At 39.8% G+C, this 12,179-nt stretch overlaps 1 protein-coding gene across 1 annotated transcript in view; it reads right to left on the minus strand.

Moving 5' to 3' along the window:
• Positions 1-1,031: 1,031 nt before the first annotated feature.
• Positions 1,032-12,179, minus strand: part of LOC132835919 (muscular LMNA-interacting protein-like) — a 31,573-nt gene continuing 20,425 nt past the window's right edge. Inside the window, exons 4-5 of the mRNA XM_060855033.1 lie at positions 2,960-3,106; positions 1,032-1,445 (exon numbers count right to left, since the gene is read on the minus strand). Coding sequence (XP_060711016.1) covers positions 1,032-1,445; positions 2,960-3,106 — 561 coding nt within the window. The remainder of the gene's footprint in view (positions 1,446-2,959; positions 3,107-12,179) is intronic.

Consider the following 12,179-nt stretch of genomic DNA (forward strand, 5'->3'; position numbering starts at 1 on the left):
TGGCCTTGACTGCTTTCTGTAATACTGAATTCCATAGGTTCCCACTCTCTGGGTGAAGAAATTTCTTGTGATTTTAGGCATACTTCCCTCTATTAATTTAACCATTCATCATTGATTTCTATTTTGTCCATTATGTAATTGTCCATTAATGCTGATTTCACAACTAAACTCCAACACTTTGTACAGTTCCCAAATGTGTTCATTAATAACTTGCTCAATTTCCATGCTCCATCTACTAATTCCGTGCGCAAGTTCTACTCCCAAATAATCTTTGTTAAAACTGTGAGAAGTGTTCAGACATGGGAATGATGGAGTTTAGTTAAAAAATAGAGGGAAAGGATGGTTGAAATATACAATAATGTTTTAGTTGAAGACGAGGTTGCCAGTTAACTCAGCTCTAGAATAAATCAGGAGCTTGAGAATGCATTTACTACTAACCAAAAGAGGGATTGGTCAAGGAGAGATTGATGCACCATAAAAACAATACAGAAACCTATAATCAATCATGGAGTTAAGGAAAAAGTGGAACATTTGAATGTATAAGGAGGAATGATTTGCTTAAAAAATAGTAACTGTCAGAGGATCCTGTCCCTGTTTATTGTATTAAAATATTGAAATAAAAGCAGAAGAAATAAGGACTGAGTCAACCTGTCATTTTAACTTGATTTAACTTAATGGAACTTGACTGACACTGTGAACAGTTCAAAACTGCCATACCTTTCCATGAATTACTGCTCCCAAGCAATACTGTGCATTTTCCACTGCTAATGTTTCAATCACTGCTCTTAGATACCAAATAGTTAAAGTTTTGAATTTTCAAAAAAACCTTTCATGGGATAAGGGTTTACTGGCGAAGCTTTTCATAAATGTTGAGCTGTCTTCTTGGGCCACTGAAGTCCTTGGGGTATAGGTACACACATAAAGCTGTTAGGAAGGGAGTTCCACAATTTTGACTCAGTGACAGCATATGAAACAGTTGAATATTCAATTTCATTTAAATGAAAATAACAGAACATGAATAAATAAAAATGTTATCTTGCCTGAAAGAATGGCTCTTGAAGAGCCCTGTTCATTTTCTGCTCAGCATCTTGTAACATAGGGGACTTTGATTCATATACTTCTAGCTCTTTTTGAATAGAGCCATTCTTGTCATCAACAAATGAATTTGGAGACAGACTTGACAAAGGTAATTTTTTTGTTGAAAGATCGACTTCTGCTTCATTTTCTCCTGAGTAACAATCCCTATCAGTTCCATATGAATCTGCTAAGAATACAAGTTCAGCTTTGAAAATCCCTTCTAACGATCCAGATTCTTCAGCAGGAACATCCCCTCCCTTATTCGACCAGCTTTGGCTTATCTCCGCCTGTTGCACAGGAGTTCTTCTATCAATGGTATCTGTTATCGTAACATCAGCTGAGGGCAGTTCTTCAGTGATATGCAAAGTCTGCAAGAAAAGTTTTCAATAGATTGGTTTGTTTTCCTCCTAGATTCAGATGATAATGTTTATGAGATAATGAATCCACAACACAGAACATTAGCGCATAAAAGATGCATTTTAAAGGGGCTTCAGGACCAGGGAGGTGATAGAAGCAGATTCGACAGCAAAGTTTAAGAGGCACTTAGACAACCACAAGAACAGGCGGGGAACAGAGGAACAGAGTATGTGGAGGCAGGTGAGATTATATTAGAACTGAAACATCTATTAATTACAGCCATTTGTGAATAAGCTCTGATCCTATTAAAAAGTCACATCAATAGTTATCGGAGAACATATAAAAAGTTAAAAATCACACAACACCAGGTTATAATACATCAGGTTTATTTGGAAGCACTAGCTTTAGAAGCACCGCCTCTTCATCAGGTGGTGGTTTTCATCACAACCACCTGGTGCAGAGGCAGTGCCTCAAAAGCTAGTGCTTCCAAATAAACCTGTTGGATTAAAACCTGGTGTTGTGTGATTTTTAACTTTGCTGAAAATGTGTTGCTGGTTAAAGCGCAGCAGGTCAGGCAGCATCCAAGGAACAGGAAATTTGACATTTCGGGCTAAAGCCCTTCATCAAGAATGAGGAAAGTGTGTCCAGCAGGCTAAGATAAAAGGTAGGGAGGAGGGACTTGGGGGAGGGGAGATGGAGATGTGATAGGTGGAAGGAGGTCAAGGTGAGGGTGATAGGCCGGAGTGGGGTGGGGGCAGCCTGGGAACCCTCCAACCACAAGGGATGAACTCAGATTTCTCCAGTTTCCTCATTTCCCCTCCCCCCACCTTGTCTCAGTCGATTCCCTCGAACTCAGCACCGCCCTCCTAACCTGCAATTTTCTTCCTGACCTCTCCGCCCCCACCCCACTCCGGCCTATCACCCTCACCTTGACCTCCTTCCACCTATCACATCTCCATCGCCCCTCCCCCAAGTCCTTCCTCCCTACCTTTTATCTTAGCCTGCTGGACACACTTTCCTCATTCCTGATGAAAGGCTTTAGCCCGAAACGTCGAATTTCCTGTTCCTTGGATGCTGCCTGGCCTGCTGTGCTTTAACCAGCAACACATTTTCAGCTCTGATCTCCAGCATCTGCAGACTTCACTTTTTACTCGATGATTTTTAACTTTGTCCACCCCAGTCCAACACTAGCTCCCCTCAAATCATGAGGACATGCAGTAATAGTAATATGATTTTCAACATCGTAAAACCATTTAAAATATGATAAATGCAGTTTGGTAATTATTTTAGGAAAATAGTCACCCAATGTAGTGTGGGAGAAGATGATCTAAATATACATCAAGACAGCAAGGCTATGAAGGCATTGAGCATTGACTTGATACTCATTGTTATTAATATTAAGAGGGCAGCACAAACAATCTGTATTAGGACATCATAGTTTGCATTCTATTGGTGGAGGAAGTCACTTAATAACATCATCTGTTTCATGGAAGAAAAGGATGCATGTCAAAAGTTATGATATTACCTCATTCATTATTGAGGATGCTTTTTGTTGCTTTCTAGGACAAGGTGAGGATCTGGTGGTATTGATGACCTGAATGTGAACAGGAAGTCTTCGAACAGATGGTATAAATGTGAAAGCCAGGGGTTGAGCTGTTTCATTAACATGGACCTATGAATTTAATATATAAATAAAAAAGCAAATAATTTTTAAATTAGTTTTTCTGTCCTATCAAAGATGTTGACAGTGTTGATGATAACAATGAAGAACAGCAGATTATATGTTAATTAGATTTGTTTTTAATGGCTTCATGGCATTTTCTCATATCATAGCTAAAAGAAGTCAGCAAAATATCACATCTGATGGTGAATAAAGGACAGACACGACGCAAGCAAACATAATCAATGTAACCTTCCCAATCTAAAATGAAGTACAAGAGAGACACTCAAAGAATAGAAAACTGATATAGTATTAAAAATGACAATAAGTAGTCAAAGAAAAGATCTGGATTTAAAAGTTCAAGAGCATTTGGGACAGAACAGGATTATGACTTCTAAAATTACTCTTATGAAACCCAAAGTAAGAAATTAGTTTTTAACATTCAGCATATATATTTATTTATACGGGACACAAACATTTGTAGACACACCTTTTTGGATTTGCATTTTCCAATAGCATAGATTTTTATTATGAAAATCAATTACTTGGTAACAGCCATGGCATTGGGAAAGGTTGGTAAATCTTCATTCATTATGTGTTGATGGATGAACAAAGGTTTATAAAATCATGAAGGACATGGATAGGATAAATAGATAAAGTCTTTTCCCTAGAGTGGGGGAGTCCAGAACTAAAGGGCATAGATTTAGGACAAGAGGGCAAGATATAAAAAGGAGTTCAGGGGCAGCTTTTCCAAGCAGAGGTGGTGCGTGTATGGAATGAGCTGCCAGAGGAAGTGGCGGATGCTGGTACAATTGCAGCATTCAAAAGGCATTTGGATGGGTATATGAATAGGAAGGGTTTAGAGGGATATGGGCCAAGTGTTGGCAAATGGGAGTAGTTTAGGTTAGGATAACTGATCAGCATGGATGAGTTGGACTGAAGTGTCTGTTTCCATGCTGAAATCTCTAGGACTACTGCATATGTTTCCACAATTTTTGATGCAGTGCATTTCAATTACACCAATGATTAAACAGTTGTTCATTTCATCTCTACTTCTTTACCTAAGTTAAACTTGTGTTCTGAATAATGATTGTTCAGCCTCTAGAAACAGTTTCTCATTTATATACTCCAATAAACCTTGCATGAATTTGAAAGCATCTTTCAAATCCCTCCATCCCAAATTTAAAGAGAACAAGCGCAGCTCCTCCAAAACTCCATATAACTAAAACTGCTCACTCATAGCACCATCCCAGAACTGAAGATAATAATCCAGCTAATGATCAGCTAGTGTTCCACAAAATTAGAACATAATTTTGTTGCTTATCTCCACTGTCCTTCAATTAATAAAACCAATAACTCATTAGCAAGCTTAATTTGTCCAACCAGCTTCAAAAAAATTAGGTACCTACAGATGCAAGTTTGTTGAATCCTATGCTCCCTTCAAAATGGTACAGTTTAGTTTACATTGGTTCTAAGCATCCTTCCGAAATGCCTCACCTCCCTACATTAAATTTCATCAGCTATATATTTGCCCATTTCACCAGTTCATGTCCTCCTGAAGTCTGTTTTAACCCCCTTTATGCTTATTATATTTAACATTTCATTTCATAATTCTATTAGATTTAAAGTAATGATGGAAAAGGATAGACCAGATCTAAAAGTTGAAGTTCTAAATTGAAGAAAGGCCAATTTTGACAGTATTAGGCAAGAACTTTCAAAAGCTAATTGGGGGCAGATGTTCGCAGGTAAAGGGACGGCCGGAAAATGGGAAGCTTTCAGAAATGAGATAACAAGAATCCAGAGAAAGTATATTCCTGTTAGGGTGAAAGGACAGGCTGGTAGGTATAGGGAATGCTGGATGACTAAAGAAATTGAAGGTTTGGTTTAGAAAAAGAAGGAAGCATATGTAAGGATAGATCGAGTGAATCCCTTAGAAGAGTATAAAGGAAGTAGGAGCTGCTTGAGAGGGAAATCAGGAAGGCAAAAAGGGGACATGAGATAGCTTTGGCAAATAGAATTAAGGAGAATCCAAAGAGTTTTTACAAATACATTAAGGACAAAAGGGTAACTAGGAAGAGAATAGGGCCTCTCAAAGATCAGTAAGGCGGCCTTTGTGTGGAGCCACAGAGAATGGGGGAGATATTAAATGAGTATTTTGCATCAGTATTTACTGTAGAAAAGGATATGGAAGATGTAGACTGCAGGGAAATTGATGGTGACATCTTGAAAAATGTCAATATTACATAGGAGGAAGTGCTGGATGTCTTGAAATGGGTAAAGGTGGATAACTCCCCAGGACTTGATCAGGTGTACCCTAGAACTCCGTGGGAAGCTAAAAAAGTGATTGCTAGGCTTCTTGCTGAGATATTTGTATCATCGATAGCCACAGGTGAGGTGCCAGAAGACTGGAGATTGGCTAACGTGGTGCCACTGTTTAAGAAAGGTGGTAAGAACAAGCCAGTGAACTATAGACCAGTGAGCCTGACGTTGGTGGTGGGCAAGTTGTTGGAGGGAATCCTGAGGGACAGTACGTACATGTATTTGGAAAGGCAAGGACTGATTAAGGATAGTCAATATGGTTTTGTGTGTGGGAATCATGTCTCACGAACTTGATTGAGTTTTTTGAGGAAGTAACAAAGTGGATTGATGAGGACAGAGTGGTAGATGTGATCTATATGGACTTCAGTAAGGCGTTCGACAAGATTCCCCATGGGAAACTGATTAGCAAGATTAGATCTCACGGAATACAGGGAGAACTAGCCATTTGGATACATAACTGGCTCAAAGGTGGTGGTGGAGGGTTGTTTTTCAGACTGGAGGCCTGTGACCAGTGGAATGCCACAAGGATCAGTGCTGGGCCCTCTACTTTTTGTCATCTACATAAACGATTTGATGCGAGCATAAGAGGTACAGTTAGGAAGTTTGCAGATGACACCAAAATTGGAGGTGTAAAGGACATTGAAGAGGGGTACCTCAGATTACAACAGGATCTTGACCAGATGGGCCAATGGGCTGAGGAGTGGCAGATGGAGTTTAATTCAGATAAATGCATGGTGCTGCATTATGGGAAAGCAAATCTTAGCAGGACTTATACACTTAATGGTAAGGTCATAGGGAGTGTTGCTGAACAACGAGACCTTGGAGTGCAGGTTCATAGCTCCTTGAAAGTGGAGTCACAGGTAGATAGGATAGTGAAGGTGGTGTTTGATATGCTTTCCTTTATTGGTCAGAGTATTGAGCACAGGAGTTGGGACGTCATGTTGTGGCTGTACAGGGCATTGGTTAGGCCACTGCTGGAATATTGCGTGCAATTCTGGTCTCCCTCCTATCAGAAGGATGTTGTGGAACTTGAAAGGGTTCCAAAGAGATTTATATGAATGTTGCCAGGGTTGGAGGATCTGAGCTATTTGGAGAGGCTGAACAGGCTGGAGCGTCAGACGCTGCGGGGTGACCTTATAGAGGTTTACAATTATGAGGGGTATGGATAGGATAAATAGGCAAAGTCTTTTCCCTGGGGTCGGGGAGTCCAGAACTATAGGGCATAGGTTTAGGGTGAGAGGGGAAAGATATAAAAGCTACCTAAGCAGCAACTTTTTCACACAGAGGGTGGTAAGTGTATGGAATGAGCTGCCAGAGGAAATGGTGAAGGCTGGTACAATTGCACCATTTAAGAGGATGGGTATATGAATAGGAAGGGTTTGGAGGGACATGGGCTGGGTGCTGGCAGGTGGGAATGGATTGGGTTGGAATATCTGGTCAGCATGGACGGGTTAAACCAAAGGGTCTGTTTCCATGCTGAATGTCTCTATGACTCTACCACCTGCAAAATTAAAAGAGGATCATTTATCCTCCCTTTTGCATTGTTATGGACCAGACCAAACCCCCTGCAAATATATCAAGGAAACAGCATAAACCCTAACTTTAATCTTATTTAAAGGCATATGTAAAGTACTGTGTTCCAGATAGAATTCAATTGGTCACATGAACCAGGGATAAAAATAAAGTGTGTTTTACTTAAAACTGAGTAAAGTACAAACAAAAGAAAGTAGAATTGGTATAACTTTAACTCTGTTGGAAAACTTAAAAGAGTAGTAGATTATTTAATAACTAAACAGCAATTATTCAAAATAGTAACATCCCACAAACATACTCTTGGCAAAGGCAAGTTCAGTAAAACATTGTCTCACTTGCAGTGTTTCTCCAGTCAAGGAGGAAAGAACACCAGGAGAAAATTCTGGCAAACAGAGAGAACTCAAGCATTTTACTGTAGCAGGGAGAGATGTATGGCAGCTTCAAAACCTTAGAAAATTGTTGAAAGCTAAATTAAAACCCTGGTTCTGAGGGAACCTGACTCCATCCATTCTTGCTGTTTCTATTCTTCCAACTTAAAAAAGCCTCAAGGGCCACAAAAGTTTACTTTACTAGCTTTGAATGGATAGTTCAGTAACTAGGGCTCAAAAATTTCTTCCCATATAAAAGAGCAAAATACACCTCTTAAAGCCATTACAGGAGGGAGCAGATCTGGGTTAGGGAAAGGAAAGCCAGTCACAGAACAAAGCTCCTGGCATGATATCCTGTAACTGTCCTATTTTTCTAATTGGTCTGATTCACAGGTGTGTCTGAGAGGTGTTGGATCAGATTACAGTTAGCCTCCCCTAAATTGAACACTGGGAACAGAATACTTTAAGTCAGCCAAAGAAGTGCACTCACCAGGAACAACCTCTGGGTATCGACTGGGCATGTTCATGATTGTGAGAAATCCTAGTATCCTGTTTTTGTGTTTTGGTGATGGTCCTACATGATCCACTAACACTAATTTGGTACAGGTATCAAAGATGCTGATCTTTAAAAATGTATTCAGTTGTGGGAGGTGGACATTGCTGGCTGGCCAGCATCTATTGCCCGTCCCTAGTTGCCTTGGTGAAGGTGGTGGTGACCTGCTTTCTTAAACTGCTGAAGTCCACTTGCTGCGAGTTGTCCCACAATGCCATCAGGGAGGGAATTCCAGAAATTTTACCCAGTGACAGTGAAGGAACGGTGATATATTTCCAAGTCAGGATGGTAAGTAGCCATCCCAGATGGTAAGATTGGAGGGGAACTTGCAGGTAGTGGTATTCCCACATATCTATTGCCCTTATCCTTCAAGGTAGAAGTGGCAGTGGGTTTGGAAGGTGCTGTCTGGGGATCTGTGGTGAAGTTCTGCAGTACATCATGCAGATAGTACACACTACTGCTACTGAACATCAGTGGTGGAGGCATTGGATGCTTATGGATGTAGTGCCAATCAAATGGACTGTCTTCTCCTGGATGGCGTCAAGCTTCTTGAATGTTGTTTGAGTTGCACTCATCCAAGCAAGTGGGGAGTATTCCATCACACTCCTGCCTTGTGCTTTTGGGCAGGCTTTGGGGAGTCAGGAGGTGAGTTATTCACTGCAGCATTCCTAGCCTCTGGCCTGCTCTTATGACCACTGTGCTTATGTGGTGAGTGCAGTTGAGTTTCTGATCAGTGATAATCCACAGGATGTTGATCATGGGTAATTCAGTGATGGTAACACCACTGAATGTCAAGGGTTAGTGGTTAGATTCTCTCTTATTGGTGATGATTATAATCTGGCATTTGTGTGACGTAACTGTTACTTGCCACTTGTCAGCCCAAGCCTGGATATTGTCCAGATCTTATTGCATTTGAACATGGACTGCTTCAGTATCAGGAGTCATGAATGCTGCTGAAAATTATCATCATCGACAAGCATCCCCACTTCTGACCTTATGGTGGAGGGAAGGTCATTGATGAAGCAGCTGAAGATGGTCGGACCTAGCACACTCAGCTGATTACGTATTGATGTTTTCCTACCAATTGCTATGTATGACATGTTCGACATAACCATACAACATCATTGTGAAGTCTTGCCAGTGTTTTCCATAATCCTACATGTCCTGCCATAAGAACCTTATGTGTTTCTTGCAATATCTGGACAGCACCATTTTCACTGAATTATCATCCATTCGTAATCTATAGATCCGTGAGATGTCTTCACTTCCTCAACAAAACTCTTTTTGATACAGTAGTACTCTGGAACCCATTCAGCTTCAGCTTCAGTGTGAATGGTCTTCATTAACATGCATAACGCTGGATCTGCTTCCTGAGCCTCAATTACCAAAGACATGCCATGTCCTTTGAACTATCTGCATTCTTATTTGGAATTGCAGCTACCCAAATATCTGCTTATGGTACTACAGTGACATCTGATGATGGCCCTTACTTCGCCATCACTACACATAATGGGAAAGTTCACAGTACCGGTTCCTTTAGTATCAACGAGATTCTTCATGATTGTAGGTGAGGCTACAATTTCCACTCTTGCCAAATCATTCCCTAAAACTAAATCAATTCCATCCATGGGTCTTTTTTTGAAACTTTCCTGACTACTATTACTCCAAACACAAGTCATTCTCCAAACTGATTTTGTACAATGCAAGTGGGTTATATTCCCCACCTATTCCATTTGCCAACACTTTGACTTTGAATGAATTCTTTAGAGGGAAAACAAAATGCTTCACCAGCAAGTGTTTGAATAGCCCCAATCAATCTCAGAATAGTAATGGACTTGAATTCTTTCTTTGACTCTTTCCCTTACATAAAAACCTTTCATGTCTCTCACCTATTCCATGGATTTCTTCTGCACTCATTCTCACCATCTGATCCATGGTCTTTCCTTCTGAGTTTCCTTTTCAGACTCAATCCTATGAACTCCAATAAACCCTTTCAACTTGCAGCATTCCAACTGAATCTGTCCCTCCCTGTTACATTGGAAACACCTTGGTTTCTAATTTCCCCTCCATCCTCAGTACTTTCCTTTTGGATCTGATGAGGAGACCTTGAGGCATTTCCAGCTATTCATTTGGTTACTTGCCCTACTTTCACTCTCCCATTTTCTACGCCTGTCGAATATATGAGGGTGATGGAAAAAACAGTAGTTTTACAGATTAATTCTCAAAAGGCAGTCATATTGCCACCTAACAGTTGCAACCCTTTGTTCTTTAGCATGATTTCTTATTGTGAAAGGTAGTGAGTTTGTAAATTCCTCTAAGAAAATAATCACTCCAAGAGCTTTGTACATTCTAATCCTTTTCTTCACCTCTAAAAATTACTTTGCTTAACCCTTTCAAATTCAATATGGATTTGCTCAGGCTGCTTTCTTAAATTCTGGGACCTTTGCCTATATGCCTGAGGCACCAGCTTATCTATAACCAATACAGTTTTCTTCATTGCATCATAATGCCAAAAAACACCTCCTCTAGCAGCAAAGTATAAATTTCCTGTGCTCTACTTATCAATCTGTATAAACAATGTTCAGTCCTTTTTCAGACAATTCATTTGCCCTGGCTGTCTTCTCAAATGTTGGTAGAGGCTACACAAATTTAAACATTTCTTTACTATACTTCAAATTCAATGACTCAGATTCTCTCCATCAGAGCCTGCACCAACATCTGAAATCTCTTGTTTAAACTGCACCATTTTTAGCTTACATTCATGTTTTCTCTTGCTTTCCCTGAGATTCTAATTCATTTATATTTCCTGTTTTCTTAATTCCATCTTTCTTTCCTATCTTTTTCTGTTCCCATTAGTTTCTTCATTCTTCCATCACGGTCTGGCCACTTCAACTATGGCTGAATATCTCCCAGTTCCAACACTGTAGGTCCTGAAGTACTCAGCTCTTTTTGTGGTTCCTCTAAACCCAAAGTGTAGCACAATCCAGCAATGCTACCTCCAGTTAACTCACCAAAATCAATTGATCTTGGTTCTGAAATTTCTTTTAAGGCAGCCAACTCTGTCACCTTTAGGGAATCCTTTATTGTTTCCAATGCCATGGATTAGGTGCCATACAAAACCTGTTTTTTTCCTACAACTGTCCTTTTTACAAAACCACAATGAAATCACTATTTAAAAGACTGAAAAACTGCAGATGCTGGAAATCAGAAACAAAATCATAAATTGCTGGAAAAACTCAGCAAAAAGTCAGACATCTGTGAAGAGAAAGCATAATTAATGATTCAGGTTCAGTGATCCTTCTTCAGAATAGAAGGGCTGTTCTGAAGAAGGATCACTGGACTCGAAATGTTAACTCTGCTTTCTCTCCACAGATGCTGCCTGACCTGCTGAATTTTTCCAGCAATTTATGATTTTGCACAAAATCCTTATTGCCTCTCTTTGAATCTAATCCATTTCAAATCAACTACTTTAGAAGACAATAGATAGGAAAGCTTCCTCCTATTTTAATCACATCTTGATTTCAGTCAATAGGCCATAAAACCAATAGCTCTTAAGAACCACCTTTGATGCCTTGTGGGGCAACCACTGGAAAGGGACATCTCCTGCAGCATACACATGAACAAAACGATGCAAAGCTGCTCCTGCTATGGAAAAGTTGAACAATCACATGGCTGAAACATCTATGGAACAAAACTAACCCAAATAATTTAAGCACTAAGATAAAACTTAGAGAAGTTCCAAACAATCTGGGTTCTATGTTTGAAAGCTCACTCACCATAAATCTTCTTTTAAAGGAAGAACAGAGAACAGTAATAGCCACTATCCACAGTCAGATAAGGAGACAACCACCAACTAAATTTTCAACTACACCCATCCTCATTTTCAACACTTGCTCCATAACTCAACAAGGAAGATATTCCTTCAATTATTAATTGTACAGTGCCTCCAAAATAGACATAATCATGCCATAATCCCTAATACTGCATGATATTCTTGTCAGCAAAATATAACATTCTGACCAGGTTTAAACATTCCGCATAAAATAGACAGAACATTGTTCACCCGTTATACTACTATCTGACATTTCTTTTCATTGATTATTGAAAAAGACAGACAGTGGGCAAGCAATCTGTAACCATCCATTTCTCTGTTATCACAAGTGATGGGTATGTTAAATGGACTCTTGAAAATTCAATGACAACAAATCAAAATAAAACAAACATTTCTGGAAATAGGCAGTAGATGAGTCAACAACTTCAATGTCATGAACGATTCCACCCAGTGAATCTCTCTCTCTCACACACTCTTGCT

Source organism: Hemiscyllium ocellatum, chromosome 3, assembly GCF_020745735.1.
Source record: "Hemiscyllium ocellatum isolate sHemOce1 chromosome 3, sHemOce1.pat.X.cur, whole genome shotgun sequence".
Lineage (NCBI taxonomy): Eukaryota > Metazoa > Chordata > Chondrichthyes > Orectolobiformes > Hemiscylliidae > Hemiscyllium > Hemiscyllium ocellatum.